At 47.9% G+C, this 24639-nt stretch overlaps 1 protein-coding gene and 1 long non-coding RNA gene across 3 annotated transcripts in view; one reads left to right on the top strand and one right to left on the bottom strand.

Annotated features, from left to right (window-relative positions):
• dntt (deoxynucleotidyltransferase, terminal) overlaps nt 1–24639 on the top strand; it is a 49322-nt gene that overhangs the window by 8509 nt on the left and 16174 nt on the right. The window contains exons 4-10 of the mRNA XM_029127594.3: nt 5785–5955; nt 7549–7620; nt 7843–7966; nt 9672–9804; nt 13815–13917; nt 19171–19419; nt 19581–19664. Coding sequence (XP_028983427.1) covers nt 5785–5955; nt 7549–7620; nt 7843–7966; nt 9672–9804; nt 13815–13917; nt 19171–19419; nt 19581–19664 — 936 coding nt within the window. The remainder of the gene's footprint in view (nt 1–5784; nt 5956–7548; nt 7621–7842; nt 7967–9671; nt 9805–13814; nt 13918–19170; nt 19420–19580; nt 19665–24639) is intronic.
• Nucleotides 23923–24639, bottom strand: part of LOC114842096 (uncharacterized) — a 34460-nt gene continuing 33743 nt past the window's right edge. For both annotated transcript variants that reach the window (XR_003783253.3, XR_008692590.1), the window contains exon 5: nt 23923–24498. This is a non-coding gene — a long non-coding RNA (uncharacterized LOC114842096). The remainder of the gene's footprint in view (nt 24499–24639) is intronic.

Here is a 24639-nt window from a genome sequence, read left to right as displayed (position 1 = left end):
GTTGCCTGTCACTCAGCCGCGCCGAAAGTGCATCACGCTGCGCACGATGGGCCGTCAGTGCCTCCGCCGCCTGGTCGTCAGACGGGTGAAACAAGAGTGATGTGGAAGTGGTTGATCGCTGATTGTCTCAGGTGGCGATCGGTGTCAGAGGAAAGGGGAAACTGGAGCCGGAGTCCCTGCAGGTGTGGAAAACACCAAAACAGGAACAGGCCAGCTTCTGCATGAACCAAAGCAACACTGAACCCACTGCCGTTGACTGTCTGGTCTGTTGTTTGGCTCCTTTTCAAGCTTTTTTCGACACGATGACGTTTGATGGACCACGCAATTAATCCTGAAAAGAATGAATCATGAAATAATTGAAAGATTAGGCTCTAATAATAACAGCAATTACTTTCCTGCTAATTTTAATTAACTTCCTGTTTAACACCGCTGTGAGCCAATGGAACAGTCGTGGTTTAACTAACAGTAAAAATTGGCTATATTTACACAAATGCACTCCACATCAGCCTGTGTGTGTGTGTGTGTGTGTGTGTGTGTGTGTGTGTGTATGTGTGTGTGTGTGTGTGTGTGTGTGTGTGTACTTGTTTTTTCGGCAACGCAAGGACTATAAACCATGTTTTTGCTATCAAAGTGAAGACACTGTGACATGTTTGAAGGTTTTTTAAGGGGCAAGATGTGATTTTAGGGCTGGGGTTAGAATTGAGTTTTGGTTCGGGTTGGAGCAAAGGTTAGACGTCTGCCTTTAGTTGTGATGTTAGGAGTAGGGTGAGGGGCTAGGGAAGGCATTAATGTCAATGTCAATGATATGTAGAAATAGTGAGTGGGAGGAATGTGGTCTCAGCAGCCTCAATATAGCTACACAATCCTCCTGTAACACACACTGGTTATAAACACAAGTGTGCCCCCTCAGTGTGTGTGTGTGTGTGTGTGTGTATGTGTGTGTGTGTGTTTGTGTGTGTGTGTGTGTGTGTGTGTGTGTGTGTGTGTGTGTGTGTGTGTGTGTGTGTGTGTGTGTGGACTGCTGACGTGTTGCCGTCAGAGCCATTACATCAGTAATAAATGACTTTAAGCGTACACAATAGACGCACACGTGTGTAGTAGCCCTTCGCCCACGCGCGCCTGCGTCCACACATCAAGGCACTCGCTGACATGTGCGATGCTCCACGCACGCTTCACCTATGGGGAGGACGGCGGTTCGATTCCTTTCCACAGCATTAACTCCATAATTAGCCGTTCCCTACCCCCGTAATTAGCTCATTATCCCCACATAAAGAAGACGTTCTGCCACGTGTACCGTCCAGAAAGTCAGACAGGAATAATAAACAATATATGGTGCAGTAATGGGAGAATAATACCATCCACTGCAGCGTAGTGGTGCTAATGAGGGGTAGGATATTGATCCACTATAGGAAAAGCTCCTGTTGATCTGGTCTGCTAACGACTATGTGAGAGCATGATGGATGAACCGTGCATGTGCTGGTGCGTTCACAGTACTGTCAAATTCCAATGATCCTAGCGATCAGCTGCACTTCACTGATCTTTATACAGCGAACCACAACATAACCGGCACCAACAATTTATCCTCCAGTGCAAGTGTCACGTCTCACTCATACTGTAGCTCACAGTGGCCAGAGGTACAACGTTAAAAGGCCCTGTTTGTAAAACTCAGCCATAGCTGCAGCCAACATCACAGCGCCTAAAAGCATCAGTAAAACACAAAAGGCCAATTTGTTCTCAGTTATTTTTGCTGCTGCCATGTGGCTGCACTATTGTCTAACTCCTCTCGGGCTTTCATGGCTCAGGCGTGTAGTACTTCGGTCCTCCAGCTGGCCGGTCAGTGGGGTTCGGGTCCTTCTGTGGTCCATGACTATCCAGGGCCACTGTCACCTAGCAACCAGAAACTACAAGAGTTTCACTTCAAGCCGATACTGAGGTTTTATCAATATTTGCTTGGCTCGAGCTTGTTATTATTTTCAAAAGAAAGGACCTTTACAATCTGAAACATTAAATATATATGTATGAATACTGGGTAGATTTGATGAGCTTTAAGTCTTTGGTAGAGTATATGTCATTGGGTTCTACCGTCTCCTTATTTCCCCGAGGCCTCGGCCCTTCACCACCTGCTCCTTGACTGCCCTTGGCTTTTTGAATCTGACCGCCCCAGCGATGAAAGTGAAAATAGGTGAGGGGCGCCACGGCCACGGGGTCTCAGCAAACGACGGACAGGAAGAGTAAATGGGCCATTTAATGTATGAACGTGTCACAGAAAGGTCAGGAGTTTGTCAGTGGAGGCAAAAGGCAGCGGCAGGAGAGACACCCGACCAAGACAGTGGGCAGTGAGTTCAGATAAATGAGATGGAAAAAAAATGGATGAAGCTGCTTTTTGGTTTGGAAACTTTAAAAGTAACTAAAGGGAAATAGAGGCTTAGTTGGAAAACCTCTAAGCAACTAATCAAAATTAAAGTTTTTGTGCTTAAACTGAGCTAATTCCACTCCGGCTCCAACTCTGAGCTTCATATCTGACACATAAGAGCAACCACAATGCTAAAATGTCATCAGTTTCTTGTTACCGACATAAAAGGGAGCATTGCAGTGATTATTAGACCACACGATGTAGTCAGGGATTCAAATAGTGTGTGATTGGGGTCATCAGTACTGGAGAAGGATGAGAGGATGAGCATCATCAGCTACAGCCCCCCAGTAAAGCACCAGTCACCCACTGGCAGCATCGACAGCCAGATGCTACTGGTTTATGCCTGCTTCAACCTCATCCCTCTCTCTCTTCTTTCCTATTGCGCTCAGCGTCTCTCTCTCGTTGTGACGTCACTTAGGAAGCGCAATGAAGCTTACACCGTGTAGTCCTGGACCGATTAGTCTCTAGTGTGATGCCGACATGAAACTGACTCCTTCCAGGCCGGATGATGCTTTTGAGCGCACTGGGGTGAACTTTGAGTTGTTCGTGTGATACGCTGTGGGGAAGAGTCGTCGCGGCGCCATCAATCGCGTTAAAACTCTCTGCGTGGTCTCCGACCTCCTTTTGTGACTTCCTTCCCGCACACGCTGCGCGAGCATGACTCGCGGGCGCGTCGGTGATATGAGCTGCGGGGGGTAAATCGGCGCAGCTACATCAACGTCCGCCGCACACCGAGTCCTCCCCGCCGGCTCTGCCTCCTCGTTCATTAGACGCACACACGCGCGGCGTGATGCACTTGTGCGCCCGCTCGAGCGGCTTCGCTGTTGACGCGCTGGCTGCGGAGCGCGCGTCCGCGAGAGGCTGTTCCGCAGGTGAGATAATTAGCACTGCGCTACCGTCCAGTGTTTTGACCTTTCCCCGCTTCTCTCGGATTAACGAGACATGATGGCTCCAACTGCTCCCGTCTATCCGCTGTAGAGTGTAAAAAAGTTCCATAGTCACATTAATGTCAGCTGAGTGGAACACAGGGGTGAAGACGAAGTGAGTGGGAGGAAACTGGTCTCAGCAGCCTTAATATATCTGGACAATCCTCCTGTAACATGCTGGTTATAAACACAAGTGTGCCCCCTCACCTATCCAGGCCTGCGTGTGTGTTTGTGTGTGTGTGTGCGTGTGTGTCTGTGTGGGTGTGCGTGGGTATATGTGTGTGTGTGTGTATGTGTGCATGTGTGTGTGCATGCGAGCCTGCGTTGTGTGTGTGTGTGTGTGTGTGTGCGTGTGTGTGTCTGTGTGTGTGCGTGCTTGCGTGTGTGTGTGCTTGCGTTGTGTGTGTGTGTGCGTGTGTGCTTGCGTGTGTGCGTGCGTGCATGCTTGCGTGTGTGTGTGCGTATATATCCCCGTGTGTGTGTGCGTGCTTGCGTTGTGTGTGTGTGTGCGTGTGTGCGTGCATGCGTGTGTGTGTGTGCGTGCGTTCTTGCGTGTGTGCGTGCGTGCATGCTTGCGTGTGTGTGTGCGTATATATCCTCGTGTGTGTGTGCGTGCGTGCATGCGTGTGTGTGTGGTGGGAGGGTCATCCTCTCTCCACGTGCTGCAGCAAACGGGTCAGTGCGTCTCCTGGGTGAGCTGGACTCCAGTCTCTCGTCGCCGGCCTGAGGCTGCGCGTCTGCACGGCACCGGGGGTGCGTTGACCTCACACAGCAACGTGTCTCCGGGAGAGGAAATGCGGCGTGAACACAGCCCGGGCGCCGCGTCGTTCCGAATCAAAGGTGCGATACCTGAGTCTCAGGTTCCACCGGCCTGGAGCCCTGTGCTGTGGAGGCTGGTGTATCGGCTGGACAGCCTTTCATCACCCGTTATGAGAATGCTGGTGCATGAAGGGCAGCGCGGCAGCATGCTAACATTAGCACAGGACGAAACCACTAAATTGCACGAGCAGTAAAGAGCAGAGAGTCTGTTCTCTCTGCTTTTAATCAGTCTTGACTCTAATAATGAGGACAGAAGGACATGAGCACCACCTACAGACCTGTACAGGAGCCTAAACACAGTTCCTCCTCAGCTACTGACAAAATAAAAGTCACATAAAGGGTTGGCATTTTTTGACAGAACTCTAAAGGTCCATGTTTTGTAGCCGAGGAATAAATGGTGGCGCTGCCTGTAGTGGCTGCAGGCTCTGCTTGTGCGTTAACGTCCTTCCCAGTTACAGAAGCTCAGCGCACCAAGCTTCCTGTAACAGCACAGAAAAACCGGCCACGACTGCAACAGTGTCACTGCTGCAGCGTGTCATGTGAGAGATGCTGCTGTGAATAAAACATGGCGTTTCCTCGTGTCTTAATGCAAATGACTCAGTGTTATTGTTCTTCAGTTACTCTTTATTTGAAAAAACTTTGTGGGATCAACAAAAATCCAGCTCTAGAGATTCTTCTGGAGCATGTGTCACTGAACTAAAGTTCCATATGTCCACCTTCATGTATAATGAACTGCTTCAGACACCGATGTTATGTTAAGACTAATTTGAAAAGTCACTAAACACATTAATATAAATTAAAGCAAAAGAAATTAACAATATTTCACTTTATTTGTAATGTTTCACACTTTTTGTAGCGTTAAAACAAATCTTGTTTATTTTTGCCATAAGCAACATAAAGATAGTACCTGTTGCTGGTGACACATCTGGTTGCGAACCAGCGGGTTCGGGTGATGATTAGCGCCTCCACTGTGCTGCTGCTGCTGCTGCTTTGCACATCTGGAAGTGGCCATTTTTGCCACAAACATCTGAAAAGGTAGAAGAAATGTTCACTTCTGCTCAGAGTCCATCCAGAACGATTCCAACTCATATCCTCTCCCCTGCTTTAAAGCTAAATCGTGTTCTTAGATGTTTTTAATCAAAATGACCTACAGATCAACACAAAACATTATAATATTTAATAAAGTTACTGTCATTGTCATAATATACATGGATTCTAATAGAATGCTGTGTGCTTTTGTCTATAACTGTTTCTTTTGGAAGCAAATAAGAAATGACAGGCTCCTCTGGTACTAGGCCAATATCAAATGTCTCTGTCCAGTCATCCAGAAGAAAACCCGCATGTAGCAGGTCCTACAGTACAGGGACAGAGAGAAGTGACATAGGAAGGAGGAAGGAACTGTTATGTACTGTATGGGTCAGCACATCTCACATTCGACTGCACGCCTGTCACATTTTCTCCAGCTCTTTCTCTCTCTCTTTGGTTTCCTCCTCCACTCTGCTCCCTCATTCCTTTCTTAGGATGTTAGTTATTCTAAAAGTATTTATGCATGCATGCATTTAAAGGCCGTTCGCATGTTTCCCGTTTAGGCGCCTCCAATGCATGTCTCCTATCTTCTATCCCTAGGATGCCTTGGAAGTGCTGGCGGAGAGCTGCGAGTTCAATGAGATGGAGGGTCGCTGCCTGGCCTTCAGGAGGGCTGCGTCTGTCCTGAAGAGCCTGCCCGCGGCAGTGCAGCGTCTGGAGGCCACGCGGGGTCTGCCCTGCCTGGGGGAACACACCAGGGCTGTCATAGAGGTACAGCCAGAGTCCAGACGGCGAAGGACACGGATGATGCGTCTTTTTTTTTTAATCTTAGACGATGACTCAAACTTGGAATGCTTTCAGTAAAGTCAGTGATTCTCTAGTAGACAGGGAACTTCAAAGTGCAAGGTATGATGAGCAGCAGTGTCTGGGACGAGACACAGGGTCAGAAAACACATATAAAACACATATACTGTAAGGTCAGCGGGTTAATGGCACATAAAGCGGGTCGTATTTCCTAGAGGAGAAGAGACATCACGTGATTTGACCTTGTCTTTTTGTTTCTGGGTCATCAGGCAGTCATCCCGTCACCCAGAGTCACTCTCAGGGCACCAGTCACTGCAGGTTGTCAGAGAAAGTGTGGAGAAATGTTTCCCAAACGCAATGTCCCTGCAGGAGAGCGGGGCGACGGCTGGAGTCCAGCGCTCTGGCACATTAAACCCAACATAAACACGGCGGGTCTCTGAACCAGTTACAGGATCTGTCAAACCTGTCGGCGCCGAGGCGGATTTATTAAGCAAAATGTAGCGTAAACGCACCGGGGAGACCGCATTAGACTGTCTGCGAGTGACCCGCGCCCCCTGTTCTTACACGACACCCGGCGGGGACTGTTTTTGCGTGAGGTTGTCTCTTTGAACGCCTCAAAACAAGAGAATGACACGAAAACAGCGTGAAGGCAAACAGAGGAGAAAAAAATAAAATAAATGCGTGATGTGGTGGTGGAGGGAAGGGGGGGAGGGGGGGTATCAGAGCGACACTCTGTCAGCGTGAACCGAGCCACTCGCTGCTGACTGAGCATCCAAAAAAAGGGGGGGGGGTTGAAAACCCACTGACATGAAAGTCTGGGAGCACTGATGCAGAGTTGGGGATGAATAGTAAGAGAGAGAGAGAGAGAGCGAGAGAGAGAGTCTTCCCCTCAGCAGGAGGGTGTTGAAGCATCATCCGTGCGTTTGAGGTTGGCTTTAGCTTCAGGGTTGAAAGGCTGAGGTGGACGCGTGGACGCATCACTGAGCAGCTCAGGCCGCTTTAAACTGCGCTCCAAACTCACAGTCTGCATCTCAGGTTCACTGCTTCGTTGATGCCACATCTCTTTTTTCTTCTTTTTATGCACACATACTTATTTTAAGACTCTATCGCACAACCTCATTTCCAACAGCCCCCCACGGACGGCATCTAATATCACGCAGATATCTGCGCGCCTGATGTTACGCCTTCGCATAATGCCGACACTTAAAATGTGACCGGCAAATTGCCGGCGCTCCGCTGGGAGCAGCAGACAATTAAGCCTGGAACAAAGTTGTCTCGCAGCAAACAATAGAAGCCGGAATAAACATTACCTCGGGCTTTTTATGAACGCCATAAAAAAGGAAAAACGCTAATCTCAGGTTTCACAACAACAAAGTCGTTATTTCTTGAAAAGAAATGGAAATGAGGACACCTGATTTAGGTGCAAACTATTTTCAAACGAGCTGCAGTTCGGGATCGTTTGTTAATTGCTGATGGAACAGGAAACGAGGGGAACGCGTGCCAGCGCTGACACCAACAGCATTTTCCTTAATAATACCAGCCGTAATATGTTTTTTGCAGGAGATCCTTCAATGTGGCCATTCTTTTGAAGTCAGGAAAATACTCTCTGATGAAAGGTACCAGACACTTAAGGTCAGTAGATGGAAAAAAAAACATGTTTGCTTCCTCCGATCCGTCGCTTTAAAAATCACCCGAAAATGATTCACATTTGCGGGCTCCTAAGGAGCACCGGAGCTCCTTCAGACCTTCAGAACTTCAGCGCGCTACAACCCCCCCCCCCCCCCTTTTTCTGCCAAGAGCCTGTCATTTCAGAGCACGGCGTCTTGATTACGTCCTTATCTCGTTTCCTGCCAGCTGTTCACGAGTGTGTTTGGAGTTGGACCCAAGACGGCGGAGAAGTGGTACCGCAGAGGGCTGCGCTCATTCAGCGACGTGCTGGCGGAGCCCGGCGTTCGGCTGAATCGGATGCAACAAAGCGGTACGTCGACATCTCAGCATCTCCACGCTGTCGCGCCAGGAATGAGAGAATGGGAACTCAAGTTCTCTCGGGCCCCGATCGGTAGATTTCTCGGCGTGTCCCTTCGGTTCCATAGAAAACGGCCTGTGTTACACTGTGTAATGTGTTTTCTCTAAAGTGAGACGTGACCAGCGGGGAGTTTATAGAAAGGACTAAATGCAGTAGGGGGATTTTAATAGTGGTCAATCAATAAAGACTGTGAATGGGAATGCTTGTTGTGGAATTCACATGAAATCTCATCAATCACCTGCGCATGAAGCTGGAACACAAACAATAGGAGGCTGCTGACTTCTGAGTTATCACGGGTTCGGTCTGGAGGTGTTGGAACAGAAGGAGCTGCTTTAGATGTCTCTCAGGCGCTGTAGCATCTGTAATAAACTAAGAAGGAAGCGATTCCTTCCTAGTTTATTACAGATGCTGGTGGAGTTTGATCATTTCTCACAGTGCTTGTAAATGAAGTCGGTGCCAGAACGCGTTGAAGGTTACACGGCCTCGCTGGCTCAAAAGAAAACTGTAAATAAAAAAGATGACAAAAGGCCCCTGGCAACGTGCATCAGGGCGGTTTATTACACGACTCGTGCTTTATTACGTTACACGCGCGACTGTAATGCATAACAGTGTTACACTACATTAAGTTTTCAATCATTTCTGACTGCACCTCTTCTCTGGGGGGTGCGAAGGAGCTGGGAGAACGAAGGAGGTACAGATTTTCCCTTTGTAGTCGCACAACAACCAAGGTCGGGTTGTGATTATAATCACATTCATGGTCCCTGGTGGATGAATCCCCCTGTAATGACATCCCCTGAGATTTTGTCTGGCAAACATTTGTTAAACCACAAATTTCCATTTGTAGCCATCTAGAGCAAATCAAAGTCTTCATCAGATGCAATAAATATCTGTACAAGCGTACGTGTGGGAAGATTGGAATGAGGGGGCCTCAGTGGGACATTTCACATCTTTGAAACTGCCCTCCAGCAAATACAGATGTTTAGCAGACATGCACAACATAAATAAAGAGACATGCACCACATGCAGATAAGCTCAGGTTGTGTTGCGGTGGCAGGAATCCCACAGAGCATTTACTGCTCTGTGCTTACGAGTCTCTAAGCGAGGCACTGATTTTGGCAGCTATTCATTTCTTGCCTCTTCCTGCTCACTGTGCCACTGTACAATGTGCTAATACAAAGCGCACCCCTCGGTAATGAATTATGCTGACAGACACGAGATCTTCATCAAACCGGTCATAATCCATCACTCGCTGCACGCAGACAAATAATGTGCTTTTACGACAGGGGAAATGTGTTTGAATCTCTCCACTGTAAAAGATTTATATTAAATAAATGAACTGACAATCAAAAGATTGGGAGATTATTTGAAGTTGTTAATTCTAAGAAAGAAAAAAGGGAATTGTTGCTGTTGCTGAGAACACAGAGGGAAACGGGTGAACTCAGGAAGCTACCGTCAATCTGTCAGTCATGATTTAGCCCAGTCTCTGCAGTGGCCGTAATCCTCTGGTGTCTGTGCCAGGCGTCTTCCTAACAGGCAGCACAACGTATCACATTTTCCCCAACTTTTAATTCACCCTGACTCTCCACTTCCCCACAGCAAAAGGCTATGATTGATGGCTGGCTGCCAGTCTAATAACCCCGCGTTGTGCTCCCCGCAGGTTTTCTGCATTATGGAGACATCTCCAGGGCTGTCAGCAAAGCGGAGGCCCGAGCCCTGGGGAACATTATTGACGAAGCTGTCCGTGCGATCACACCGGACGCACAACTGGCACTGACAGGTGGCTTTCGCAGGTACAAGACTTGTCTCCTCCGTTCAGCGTTGATATGATTCGAACGCAACAGCGCTTCCTGTCTTTTCTTTTTCTGTCTATTGTTCAACTCATATTTGTTAAGCAGCGAGAAATGCCAATGAATCCCACTTGGCTTCATCTTATTAACTCCTGGTAGAGCACAGACGTCACAGTGTGTAGACGCCTCGGTGCCTTTATGTATCCTTTATTGTGAGATTTGATATATAGCACTGCATTGGCCTCTGCCTTAAAAAGCCTGAGTGCAGGCCGTTGATGTTTACATTAGGCTGCTGAAATGCATTAGGCTGTCAGTCTGTCAGAGTGCATGGTGAGTGCTCTTGTAGAGCTCCCCACTGAGTGCAACTATGTGCTCACAGCTGGTGCCTGCACCCGGTTCCGCCTCCTCGCGCCGCTCTCTTTTATGCGTCTTTGTCCGCGCGTGAGCGCAGACCGCTCCGTGCGGCGCCGTTGTAAAAACCCGGCTCGAACCAGCGGCGCGTGTGGTAAATAATTCAAAAGCAGCCCGGCGGTGACAGAGCGGCAGCTCAGCTGATGGCTTTTAATATCGCCTGGACACGCGTCAGGCTTTACATGTTGACAAGGAAAATTCTGCTACTCTGTTTGTTTTGTTCATACATATTCTTTTTTACCCCAAAATTTGTAAAAGAAATCACGACAGACTTTAAACTGTAAAACATTGTTTGTCAGTGGGACGAATAGAAACAGCTTTTTGAACATATTATAGTGGACAGTTAGCGCTGAGCTGAGGGTTATGGGTAGACGGGAAAGATTGTTTTATCTAAGTATATAGATATATTTGTGTATAGTTGTGGGTATATGAGATTACATATGTAATAGGATCAAGTGCAGGTGTGCAGTTGGTCTTTAAGTGGTCAATTCCAGCAACAGTTAATGTCCTTGATGTACTGTAGTTCAATTTAGTTTAGCTTAGCTTAGCTTAGCTCTACACCGTATGCACATGGTGAAAAAAAACATGTTGCCTGCTCATGCTTTAAATTTCAGTTGTGTATGGAAGTGAAGTTCAGTGCAAGTACGGATAAAACCTCATCAGCTTTAAATATAAAAATTAAATGACATCTGTAAGAATATCTGATTATGTAAATACCTGCTCCTCAAGGGGAAGATGTGGCAAAGATGGTTAGACATCAAAGAGATAATGTTGAGAACGAAGGGGAGGTTTATGGGCCAAGAGTCTGCTTGAAATGCCGTGAGGTGAAACACACACTTACTTCATTTCATATGCGGCGCAGGCTTGGGGAACGTTACAGTTGGCGACATCACTCAGAGCTATAATTGGAAGGTATGTGATCAATGACTACGTAATCTTGTCAAAAAGCTGATTCTGCTGCATGGTTTAAGAACAGCAGGGAGCATCATGAGGCCTAATGCACCAACATGCTCTCAAAGATGCCAGCAGCGACCACAAATAACGCGCTAATTCTCGACAGTGTGACATATTTGGACACGTTCTCATCTAAAGTCCTGTCGAAGCTTGATTTAATTACTGTGATTCAGAGTCTCGTATTAGTTTCATCTTTCCAGCCAGTAGCCCTTCACACATATACCAATTTAAATGAATGCAGTCGGCTCAGAATCGCTCATCTCTGGGCACGGAACACAAGGGAGCAACTCGGCTCCCCAGAAGTTCCACCCAATAAGCCGCGTGCTCCAGTAAACTGGAGCTGTCATCCTCCTCACAGGGAGACGGCGCGGCGCGGATTTGTTGATGCCACTGACATTAGGCTTATTGAAAGGACAGCTGTGGAAGGCGGGTGACACATCTTAAAGCGGTTTTGTTGGGCGGCGGATTAAAAATAGATTAAACTTCCACCACCGCTGCGTGCGAAAAGCTGGCGCGGCGTCGGCGGGGAAACGTATTTATTTCCGCGTGAAGCCGACAAGTCCCCACTGTGGATCTTATTTAACATCAGATTGTGTGAAATGCGACTCAAAGTGACGTCGATGTGTGTGTATGTGCGTGTGGGGGGGGGGGTCTCAAATCCTCAAACAGTCTGCATTGTCTGCCTTGAACAACAACTGAGATAAGTAATCCTTATCGGTTCAGCACAGGGAGTCATGATTCTTTAAACCGACTTCATTATGAGCTTGCAGAGGGAGACGAGCGAAGTCGGCTGATGATGAGTTATGGTTCCACCTCTCTGCGTTGCACCTTCCCAATTGTGCCATTGTTTTCAGCCACCTCCGTGGCGACAGACCTACTGGCTTCTATTCGCCTTTTACCTCCTGCTGAACTCTGCACGTGACTGCTGCCCGGGAAACTTTGTCTTCCTGCGTCTGGATTATTCATACGCGTCACCTTGTCGTCCGCGCAAATTTGTAAATAACCGATGTATATTTCATGGGCTTTGTGCGGAAATGCTTAATAATTTAGCATTTTCCCTCACGCAAAGAAGAGAGTCGCTGCATTTTACTCCAACTGGGGACTATTTTAATGCCGCTGCGGTTTTGTTGTGCACAGTTCACCAGCTGGTATCATGCCACACATCACCCATATCATTAGATGGAACAGGAAGTAGATCTGTCCAATTCTGTTCTGCTGACTTGGCCTAAATTGGAGGCAGTTTGTGCTCTGACGCACACTAATGCTGCGATGCTGGTGTCTCCTCCACTCGCACACATTCCCCTGTCGGGGCCTCGTGTGCAGCCCCGCTGATTGGAGGTAAACTCAATTTATGCTGATCGCCTCTCTCTGGGTCTCTCGTGTGTGTGTGTGTTTTGCTATTCGTGGCACTCGGCCGCGTTTTGCCAGCGCAGCAGCAGCAGCAGATTCACTTTAGCGCGCGGCACACACGCTGGAAGCGCGCTGGAATCTCAGCCCGGGCCAATTAAGAGCGGGGAGGTTGAGGGGAAAGCTGTGCGTTCAGCAGATGGGAGTGTGCGATGCGTCGTCAAACGGCTCCGTCCTGCCGCTCACCTCATTAGACGCATGTCTACTGTTCACTCCACTGAGTGGACGCACGCACTCCCGCGCCTTCTATTGTTTCACACAGGATGAATGACACTGGAACTGGAACCTGTGAAACCTGTGAGCAGCTCTCACCATGCGCTTTTAACGTTATGGCGCTTCGTGGATCTCTAATGGCGGGTTTCTAATACTTCCTTGCTCCCTGAATGAGCCACGGCGACCTTTGGAGCGTTCCCACGGGCCATTTGCGGCCTCTCTCCGCTCCTTTAATGCTTCTGTCTTTTGCTGCCGTCACTCATTTGTTGGCGGCAGCGAGGAGGGATCGGCCGTGCAGCCTCTCCACTGCCTCTTTAGGGCCCGGCTTTTGTAATAGTGTTGACTGGTGCTGTACATGAGCAATGGTGGCACAATGTGGAACTGTCTGAAATGCAATAAGAAATACTGTTAGTAGGAGGAATACATTATCAGTAATGGGTCCGGCAGAACAGCTAATTACACAAATGTACAAATGTGCTTCCAAGCACAGGTGGCGTCAGCGCCTTTTTGTTTACATTTTTGATCATTGAGTAGTGTAATAACTTCACGTCACTTACTTTATTGCAGAAGCAGTTTGATGGGAGCTACAGTACAAACAATAGAATAAACTTTGAAGTGTGCGCCGTGCTGTACTTCTGCGAGTACCTATGGCAACGCGCTAACAAACGAGCCCATGTTCGCTACTAATTGGTGTTTATTTACAGCCCCAGCCTGCAGGAGTGCTGGCAGGGAAAAGCGCCCCATAATAATATCTGCCTCGTGATCTACGTGGAAAATGATGGTTCCTGCGCGCGTTAAAGCTTTGACAGACGAGGCAACAAAATGCGAGCTTTTATACTTATCAACTGAGGACAAATGAGTCGTTTGATTAATGGAAGGAGTCGGGGCCATTAGCTTGGCCTGTGCTTTTAATAGCCCTGTCTGCCACCTTCCCTCTTCATTAGTCAAGCGCTGAGACTAAAAGATCGTTGGTTTCATTATTTCCTGGACACAGTGAGCGGGTAACTATGCTACGTCTTGGTCTCCAGGGGAAAGGAGTTTGGGCATGACGTGGACTTCATTGTGACTACGCCGGAGCAGGGGAGGGAGGAGACCATCCTACCGCAGATTATTCAGAGAATGAAGAAACAGGTAGGTTTGTTACCTCCTCTATACAGAGTTGGTACAGTCGAACAGTCCTGCATTTTCTGGAAAGAAATATGAGGCACTTACAACATTTCTTACTGCACATACTATGTTTCTGTACATTTAGTGTCTTTCAATAACAGGCCATTAAATGGGTGGAGTAATTTCTCCATCATTCAGAAATGTGCTCTCGAAAAACTCGCAGGAGGCTTTTGAGAAAACTAAAAGAGAGAGGTGCCGCCGGATTTTACCAATTCAGCCACCTTTAATAGCAAGAGGTTGGGAAAAGGTGAGTGAAAATAGCACAATTCAACGGGTTCCTTTAAGAACTTTTAGCTGCTTTTAAAGAGCACGGGCATCACTGGAGACACCCTTGATGAAAAATGGATCCTTTGATGGAAAATGGGCAAAACAGAGGGGCGGGTGGGAGGAGACATAAAGCAGAGGATGAATGTGGGAGAGGCTGGCGATAAGAGTAGAGGCAGTTGAAAGTGCGGGGACTAAAACACAGAGATGTCTTCCCATACGCACAAAGCTTTGATTCAAACAGTGACAATTCTTCAGCTAATATTTAAATGAATGCTGCAGAACAGCACTTACTGTAAACACGTTTATCTAATTACATTAAGATGAGCTTCTAATCACAGAAGTGCTTTCATATCTCCACTGTGCTGTTCGGCTTCTACAGCCTTTACATGGTTCCGTGAGGACAGGAATTTCCATAGTGGAACAACAAATGGGAAAAAAACGGACGCTAATGTAAAGTGATTTGTTGTGTGCGTGCTCAGATTCAGCCTCTGCGCCTGTTTACTGTTGGAATTAGATCTCTGGCAAATGGAAGTAAAACAATCAGCTTTTAATAACACAGAAATGGAAAAGATGCAGAGCATTTGACTTTAAGGGATCAGTTTCTAAAGTTTGCAATATGGAATGTAATATTTGGAATGAACTAATAATTTATACAGGCACTGGCATGACAGGAAAAACAAGGTGAGGCATGATGTTAACTAATAATTATCAGGGCAGCGAATGATGTCATAATAAAAAATAACTTACACTGAATAATAATGATGATAATAATCATTATCATAATGACATTATTACTATGTCCATTGTCTATACTGTGTCAACATCTATTAGTCTTCCACACAGCACATGTAATGTGGTTAGTAACAATTTAATCAAACATGTCTTCCAACTATTATAATGATGTTCTAATATTTAATTTACTTAGACGTGACTTCTCTGGTCTCACATTCCTAAACCTGTATCTGCTTTTGAAGCAAATCCCTTCGTTAAAATGTTGATAGGCGAATCAGATTTGTATTTGATTCGCCTACCAACCAATTTGTTTCTAACACATTATCTGTAGCATCACTGTTTTCAGCAGGTCTAATATTAGTTTAAACTCAAAATGGGAAAATGAACAATGTGACCTATGGGAGAGGTTGGAGGGACCTTTCTTCGCGGACGCGGTCTTGTCTCTGGATAAATGCGAGGATGGAGAGGGTCATAAGTCTGATGAAGAGCAGGATCGCGCTGTCTCGTCTCTCTGCCGGCTCCTTTTTGTCATTGCCGGGTTTAAAAATAAACCCTTTGTCCTCGCCTCTCCACACCTCCACATGCCTCCACTTCTTCAGAGGTCCATCCCCGACGATAATTACCTTCTACTTATTGTGCGCTATCAGAGGAGCTCTCACCTCTCGCAGCCACTTACGCTCTCTATAGGCGGAGGGGGGGGGGGGGGGGGGGGGGGGGGGGGGGGGGGGGGGGGGGGGGGGGGAGGTGCGAAAGCGCGTGTGAATGTGCGGATGGGCACGAGGAGGCAGAATGGATGTGAGACAGCGAATTAAGCGGGTGGGAGCAGGTGTTAAAAAAGCTTAGGAGGAACGGCGTGATACGACAGGTAGCTTTCTTCTCAGCGGGTTGGATGGAGTGCGGGGACGAGGACACAAGAGACAGTGATTAAGTGGAGGTAACAGAGGTTCGGTCTAAGTCGTGTAACCTTGTCATCTGCGACGGGGCCCCCGGGGGCCCGCGCGTCTGAGCTCAGGCCCGGCTCCCGCACCCCACCCCATCCATCCATCCAGGCCCCCTCTCCAGCCTGCAGGGAGTTAAAAATACATCCATCTCGTGATGTCCTTGTAAAAATGGGTTCATCACTTCTCCCCCCCCCCCTTCCTCGCGCTGATATTCTCAAAGCATAACTCGGGGGCAAAGGCAAGGTCAGCTAGCAGCTACTGTGGCAGATAGATGAGATTCAGCTTGGCCCCCAGTAATGGCGGTGGGCGAGGGGGGGGGGTCTCAGCCTCCGTCCATCCATCGCCACTGTCTCTAAATACTGCGTAAGTGCTGTGATCTCAAGGCTGAGCTCTGATTGCTCTCATGCCCTCATCGTGTTATTGAGCCCTGTTTGGCCTGAGACACACGCGCGCAGCCGTTTCCCTGCAGTCGCATTGGAACTCGCGGCACTTTGATTTCGCCAATCGGCTCCTCTTCGTTCGACGGGGGTTTTGAAGTCTCTTTCTGTGAGATCAGAGCCCCTCGTAACCCCCCCCCCCCCCCCTCCCCCACTGCGCTCCTCCTCTGGGTGCAGGTGGCTCTGGCCGCTGGCACCGCTTATTCCCGTCTAAATAATCAAATACACAGTAAAAAAAAAAACAAAAAAAAAACAACAACTCAGCTTTGAGATCACAGATTCCAGAAGTCGTGTTCACTTGACTCTATTTCTTCGCGGCACTCGGAGGCGAGCCTTTGGGGGAAAGATTATCTTCCCGCTGTCCTCCTCTGTAATTCCCTGTGTAAACAGTGGTGGATAGGCTCGCGCTCAGATGCTCGCTGACATTACCTGCTGCGTGGGAGATGATTACAGAGCGCCACTGGGCCAAACAGCCCCCGGCGACGCTGAAGCTGGGAACTTCATGACATCCTGTTTTTATGGTGGATTTGTGAGGGTGTGTGTGTCGGATAGACTGAAGCAGTGTGTGTGTGTGTGTGTGTGTGTGTGTGTGTGTGTGTGTGTGTGTGTGTGGGCAGGAGACCTCAGTGAACGAAGGGCATCCATATTCAGCTACTTAATGGTGTGTGCAACCGCGTGCAGCTATAACTCATTAGCGCCTTTCTCTGAAGGCACCCATGTGATTTAAGGCTAAAGAGATACGCTGCCAGGAGGGACTGAAATATCCGTCTGAACAGAAAGTGATCCACATTTGTGGTCTCATGTCTGAGACGGGTTGCAGACGTTTTCATGCAACACGTCTCAAATGTGACTTATTTTTTAATACCACATTAGTCAGTGTTTCGATGCTTTTGTGCCGTCACACCAGTCTCATTATCTGGAAGCTGCCGCTGCCTTTAACCGAGCTATTACTAAAGGTAAAGGCAACTTCGCGGCCCCCTGTCCCCCCGACTGCTATTGGAAGGTGAATGGTTATCTGTAATTGCAGAGGGAGCGCGATCCGAGGGCGCGGCAGACAGTGATATCAAGAATTTTTGCCTGCACTTGTGCGACAAACGAGATCAGACCTGCAGATAATTAGAAGAGAAAAAAGTGAGGAGGTGTGTGTTCGTGTGTGTGTGTGTGTGTGTGTGTGTGTGTGTGTGTGTGTTGGGGGGGGGGGGGGGGGTCTTTGAGATCCGTCCTCAGTGTCCACCTTGCTTTTCCCAGCACCTTCCTCATCAGCAGCCTCTGGGCAGAGCTGGTCTCATCAGTGGAGCCTGTTGAGGCCCACCTGACAAGGTGTTTAATGCCTCGCGATCACGCCAGGACACGAGGCGGACGCCGAGCGAGAGGCCGCTCCCGGTTATCGCTCTTTAAGGAGAGTGCAGCAGGTTTACGCTCTGCGGGTGGAGAGCAGTGTCCCAGCAATTACACCGGGCCCCAGAATTAAATTGACAATTTGTAATCTTAATCGGCTTAACGCCGCCGCGTCTGGGGAAAGGCATAATCAAACAGAGCCAAGCCTGGAGGAAATCAATTCGCAGACTCTCCTGTTCGTCTCCATGCTCCATCTACTCCATCTGCTCCACCCTTTTCTTAGTTTCCCTCACAGGTTGCCGTCCTGCACACACACCTCACCGTTCCCTTAACTTGGGGTTTTGTTTCTCATCAGTGGCCTCTCTCTCTCTCTCTCTCTCTCTCTCTCTCTCTCTCTCTTTCTTTCTCTCTTTCTCTCTCTCTCTCTCTCTCTCTCTCTCTCTCTCTCTCTCTCTCTCTGTCTCTCTCTCTTTCTCTCTTCTCTCTCTCTCTAGCACACTCACATCTTATTTTGCAGAGATTTCATTTATCCAAGTGGTGGAACCATTTACCAGGGGATGGACTTCAGCCATCTACTCTGGCTGACTGGAGGCCTGTGTCTCTATTTGATCCTAAACTCGGCCATATTCTTTACTCACCACTTATTTAATGGCACAATAGCTGGTCCCTTTTCCCTCTGGTTTCTTCTCAGACCAATGGTTTATACCAGCGGCAGCGCACTTAGGGTTGCATTATTTTCACGGGTCCCGTCAAAATGTGAAAACTCACAATCAGTGACCTGATTTACCATTTAAGATGATTTTACCTCAATTCAATATTCTACTGTATTTGATCCAGTCCCAGTGAATAGAACACGCTGCTTTCTTGATACGTCGACCTTCATTGAAATCCATTTAATAACATTTCATTTGACAGGTCAAAATACATAAAATAACTGAGAGCTATACATTGTGTGTCTGTATCTGCAAAAATAATTGGTGGCCTGCAAGTGTGTGACTAGATAAGTGAATGGATGACCCCTGCAGTGGCACTGAAAGGGAGGGGGCAGAGGTCACCAAGGTCATCGCAGTCTCCTTTCATGTCCAGAAGCTGATATACAGTAGTAACTGCAGAGTTGCTTCAGCGTGTACCAACTACAACCCCATGTGTGGTGATGCTGACCATTAAGACAGGGCTCAGTGCAGCAGCGGTATAAATCTAGAAACAGATGATGCACTGTGGCCTCACGGTCAGATACAACTGGATTCTATTGTCCACGTGCTTTTCTGTGTGTGGAGTTTGCATGTTCTTACAGTGTCTGTGTGGGTTTTCTCTGGTTTCCTCCCAAAGTCGGAAGACATGCAATTATTGGATTCTGTAAGATTTTCCCAGCATGCTTTATATTAAATGTTACTGTTTTATATGTATCTCTGCATGTGTCTATTGTTGTAAAAAGCAGCTGCATCACATCAGTAATGTCTCCGAAGCTCATTTGACACAGTCTCCACTCTCTCCTCACACAGGGCATTCTGCTCTACTCTGACTACCAGGCCTCCACCTTCGACGTGTCCAAGCTTCCCAGCCACAGGTTCGAAGCCATGGACCACTTTGCAAAGTGCTTCCTGATCTTGCGGCTGGAGGGAAATCAAGTGGACGCAGGTCTGAACAACGCCGAGGGCGACAGCAGGAGCTGGAGGGCGGTGCGCGTGGACCTGGTGGCGCCGCCTATGGATCGCTATGCCTTCGCACTCCTGGGCTGGACTGGCTCCAGGGTATGATACAGCACAGTAGAAGTAAAGAGACATCATTTTCCATACTGAGCTGCAACTGATGTCCAAGAATAAGAACGTCCAAGTTATGATATTTCACAACTACATTATCTAAAAACTCAGACCCAGTGATGTCAGACCGCTGATGTGTTTTCTGCTTGCAGCAGTTTGAGAGGGACCTGAGGAGGTTTGCTCGGATGGAGCGGCAGATGCTTCTAGACAACCACGCCCTGTATCACAAAACCAAGGTACCGTCGCGCAAAACACGCCTTTATAAGAACAAATGCAGCTTGAGTGGTTTTCATTCCACGTTTAATTAAGAAAATCCAAAAATGGATCCTCGTGCTCCTACGGTTGAAGTGTTTACAATGATTTATGCTTCTTCGCAAATCTTAAAGTATTCTGTTTGCCTGCTGTCTAAAAAGTACATAAACAGACAGAAATGTAGTGTGAGAAAGCGTTTGAGTCAAGATCCACCAACGCTGAGATCAAACCAGATCAGGGTTTTCCAGAAAGTACACGAAGGGAGAGTGAATCGCTGCCAAAGCGCGGCCCTCAAAGGTCAGTGGAAGGATTAGGGCCTGCGCGTTCAAATGCCGCAGCGGGCGGCAGCTCGGACAAGGCGTCTGAAATGATCCTGCATCAAGCAAGAACATTTTTAATTACAGCACAGAGGGTGTACGGGGCTCGGCCGACTAGATGCACCCCATTAATGCACCACGAACAAAACGCACCCTAATCCTCCAATATACAAAAGCACGAGCGCGTTAATGTAAAGGTAATTGCAGCGGTGAGCGCATGGTTCATTTACACATCTTCCAATTAAATAAACAGCATCTTTCCTCACGCACACGTACAACGGCGCGCGGCAAAAACCTATTTACAGTGTAACTCATGCGACGTAATAACCAATTAACTCCTTATTTGCCTGCAGGGCTGCAGCTAATTAAGTTTTCTTTGGGAACACCTCATCTTTGTTGGAATCATCCGCTTAATTGGCTCCGGGAGGGTTGAAGCAGCAGGCAGGTGTGTGTGTGACGGCCTCGTGCAGTGGGGACCACGGCGGCGTCATAATTGGTAACCTGTGGCAGGACGGGCTCAGATCAGAAGCCGCGTTCCGCACGTTTGGAGAACGGCGACTGTAACTGCTTTGAGCTACAGCACGGATGAAACTCAATGTTTATTGACGGTTAAGTTCCAACGTTTGATGGAAAATCAAAGAAAATGTTGAGTGAATCATCTTATACACTGCGGAATATGGGACGGGTGTGTTTTAATGATGTTTTACAGATTTGGCAGCAGGTGTGATGCTCTTGACGCGGGTTGGACTTACTGTATGGCTTATTTGAACATTTGTTCTGCAGAAAGCAACAAGTTGCATATGCTTTAGCTAACAAATGAATGTTTGTCTGGAATGTTCCCATCAGTGAAGCCGCTAGTGATCGTTCATTCATTTGTTATATTAGTATCGGTCTGAAGCGTCCAAGCTCGGCTTTGTTTTTTGCCTGTTTTACAGCTGTCACTGTGATACACCCTTCAAAGCACAAGTGCCTCAGAGTTAACTCAGTCTGAACATGTTCACATGGCCCTTAAGCTGAAGGACTCAATTATTCAGCAGGAAACAGTTCATAGTACTGACAAGACAACAAGAATTCCAGGAAACTGTCAATCTTTGTGACGGGCGGCTCTGAAGCTGGTGTTTATCCCATCCTCGCGACGCTTCCTCGTGTCCTTTAAGGCCGCCCCGTCTCATTTTCAATGCACGGGCTGAAGCGGAAAAACGGCTTGAGCTGCGAGCGGAGCAGCGCGAGGGTGTTAGACGTGTCGGCAAGGAGATCGACAGCGGAGACGCCCCGTCACCCGAACGCGCCATCAGCGGCTCCCCGGGGACAGAGGTCAGAGTCCTGGGGATCAGCGGCTGGCAGCTTCCTGACAGATATTATACGCAAGCAGCCGGCGTTCATATGCATGGGCGGCGTCAGGCCTGCTGACCAGGCAGCCATCCGTGGAGGGGGGGGGTAGGAAAACCTGCACATCCAACACAAATGTGTCCACAGGAGGAGATTTACTGTGATAAACAATAGCAATGGTGAGAAGTGGGACAGGACTAATTACGGGATTTCAAGGTCAGCAGAAACCGTGACCCGTGCGCTCCCTCCCTGCTCCACATCACAGCCGTAATTACTGTAATGAGGATCAATGAACTGTCCCGCTGTCTGCGCCGTCGACTCCGGGGCAGCGTGGACGAGGAGCGTCTCCACCTGCCGAGGGCTTCGCCGCGCGCCCGCCCGCCCGCCATAATGGCGCTTTCATCTTTTGCGCGTCTCTCCTAATTGGCCGGACGCTTTTGGAGGAGACGCGGCCCTGCCCGTGTCACGAGAATGAGGGCAGCGAGAGGACCCGCGTCTGATTAAAGGGGAGACGTCTCAGCTAAACACCAAAGGCGCTCATTTAGAGGACTTTAATCTTGTGGGCTTCAGAGAGGCTCTCAAAGGAAGCTGGCCAGTCTCTGTCTTATTATGAAATACTTAAAAAAAGATTAGAGGCCTACACTCCAGCTAATGATTTAGTCCCAATTAAGGACAGCCTCGGGAGGAATCATCCGTTGACTGTGATGAAACAACGACTTACGCTTCGCACACGCCAACCACTGCTTTTGAGTTTGTTTGTTTGTGCAGGTGAAGGCTGCCATTTAAAGACGTGACACCGAGAAACAGCAGTGAAGCGGCTGAAAGAGCAAATTCCGGTCCATAGTGGGATCGTATAACATAAACCAATTACCGGGAATGACCCCGCCGCACGAGGATTTATGGGTGTCGGGGGGTGGGCGGCGACAGCTGGAGCTCCTCCACTCATAAAGCCTCGCACAACACATAACAACACAGCGCGCAGGGCTGCGACCTGTGTCCTGGACCGCACTTGCCAGCACTTTCAACGAAAATACGGATGTTTTATTTATTTATTTATTTCTTTTACGATGCTGAGCTAAGTTCGTTTCGCGTCCCTCAGATCCAGTCACAGCAGAGCAGCGGCAACGTCTGTTGAGTTCAGCTCCTCTGGTTTGAGATGGGTTGAAAACACAACCAGAACACAGAGTCTACAACCAACATTGGACTGGACGAGACCACAGCATAAGACGGTTCCACAGTATGAACCTGTTTTATTAATATGTTTTAGCACAGATGTGATGAGGATCAGTGTGAGTGAGACTTGTGAACAAAAACCTTCTGGTGAATTAAATGTGTAAATGTAAACACGCATTACATCACACGCATGGAGGAAACTACACAATCTGTTCTGAAAGCTCCTCGTGTGCGCAGATGTTCTGGTCTGTGTTTCTCATGACGTGGATCAGTTGGCGGTGATCACTTTTTACGGTTCCCGCTTCTATTTGCCCGTTGATCTGCTTCACACTGCTTTTGTTCCACGTTCAGCTGAAGGATGATTGTTGCAGACTTTTAATTTGCAGCCAGTGCCCGTGTTCATGCTCATGTTGGACGCTGGTCTTGTTTTTCTCCCTAAAACGCCCCTCAGCTCACTTCTTACAGCGCTGCAGCCTCGGAATCGGATTGTTGTGCTTGAAATTGGTGTCGGAACACAGAAAGACAACCCAGGGTATCTTCTGCACCCTGGTGTGATCGATGGAGCTGCACTTCCACTGTCAGATTTGGGTTGAGGCTCCCTGCTAGCGATCCCCGACATCTGGGCGTCCTCTGAAAACGCTCTGCTGACTGGTGGAGCCACCGGCATCGGTATCTGGACACCAGGGTTGAATCTGAACTGAAGGTTTGGAGGTTTGAAGGTGCAGGTTTGAGGGGGGGGGGCGTGTGTACGGGTGCGTGTCCTCTGCTGTAAGTCTGAAGGTTTGTGATAATTAATATGTGTAGTGGGCTTGATGAATGAGGACAGGCGGGGGATTTCATCACGCCTGGACAGTCTGAGTCCCTCCCCGAGCAGGAGGGATCCGTGACCTGCCCAACACCTGCAAAAACACACCTCTCCGTGAGGCCGCATCTACCCTTGAAACTCGCACAGCGTGCGCGAGAGCTCGGCGGAGCGGCGCAGGCGCGCGTCCCCAGGTTGTTAACCGAAGTTCGGCCTTAAAAAGACCTGCTCACGGAAATGCGCTTCCTAGTCGTGTGCTCCGGCCATTTGTGCATACGCTCACATACCATGAGTGAGTGTGCGTCTCAGTGTGAGTCTTTCTCACAGGGTAATTACTCTGTGTCGTATGTTGGAGTGTGATTAATGAGGCTGTGGTCAAAAGGCTGTGAGCATAGATGTCCTGGCTCTGGTCCTGAAGCACAGTTACTGATATGAGAGGCCCATTCATATTCTCTGTGCGGCAGACGCCCCCAGCGCTACAGCATCTACACCCCCGCTCCAAATCTAATATGAGCCCCAGCGCAGCGCCGCCGTTAGGAACAATAAGAAACTCATATACGCTTGAGATGATGAGAGCTTAGAGTGATACAAGTGGACTTAAATGATGATGTTTGTATTTATTCTTCTTTTTATGGTTTTGACGTGTTAAAGAAACACCATTATTTCCAATTGGATCAATGATTATAAAATTTAACTCAACTTTAAAAGGAAAACAAAACACAATGTAAATAATAATAATAATAATAATAATAATAATAATAATAATAATAATAATAATAATAATAATAATAATAATAATAATAATAATAATAATAATAATAATAATAATAATAATAATAATATAGTATTTTATAGTAGTAATAATTTGTATGATATTACAAATCTCTTTTAGTTAAAAAATTCCTCCTTTGCTCCTATTCACCTCCAGACTTTCCTCTTCTTGATGTTCTTTTCACCAGTGCTGCCCGAGTTACTGGTGGAATCGCGCCCTTGCTGCTATAGACAGCAGTAGTGTTGTGTGTCTGCATGTGTGGAGCATTAGAAGCCTGCTGACTGACAGCAGAGCGCTCCCTCCTTTGACTGCTCGTGAGGATGAGCGTTGCTTTCACATCTTCTGAAGGGAATCTTGTCCCAGTGATGCTACGTTGCTGTCGATGAGTCTGGGTCACGGAGGCCTTTGACCCCACGCTGACGTGTCTATTAAAAATATAAAGTAAACATAGTATTTTGTTAAAAGACATATGCAAAAGTGTTCCTGCAGAATATTTTCCTGTTTATCATGTCAAAGTAAAGAACTTTGCTCAGAATTTATGAATCTAATACCACACGCACTGTCAA

Source organism: Betta splendens, chromosome 15 (assembly GCF_900634795.4).
Source record: "Betta splendens chromosome 15, fBetSpl5.4, whole genome shotgun sequence".
NCBI lineage: Eukaryota > Metazoa > Chordata > Actinopteri > Anabantiformes > Osphronemidae > Betta > Betta splendens.
Note: the sequence above shows the minus strand (reverse complement) of the source record. Positions and strands in the feature narration are given on the sequence as shown.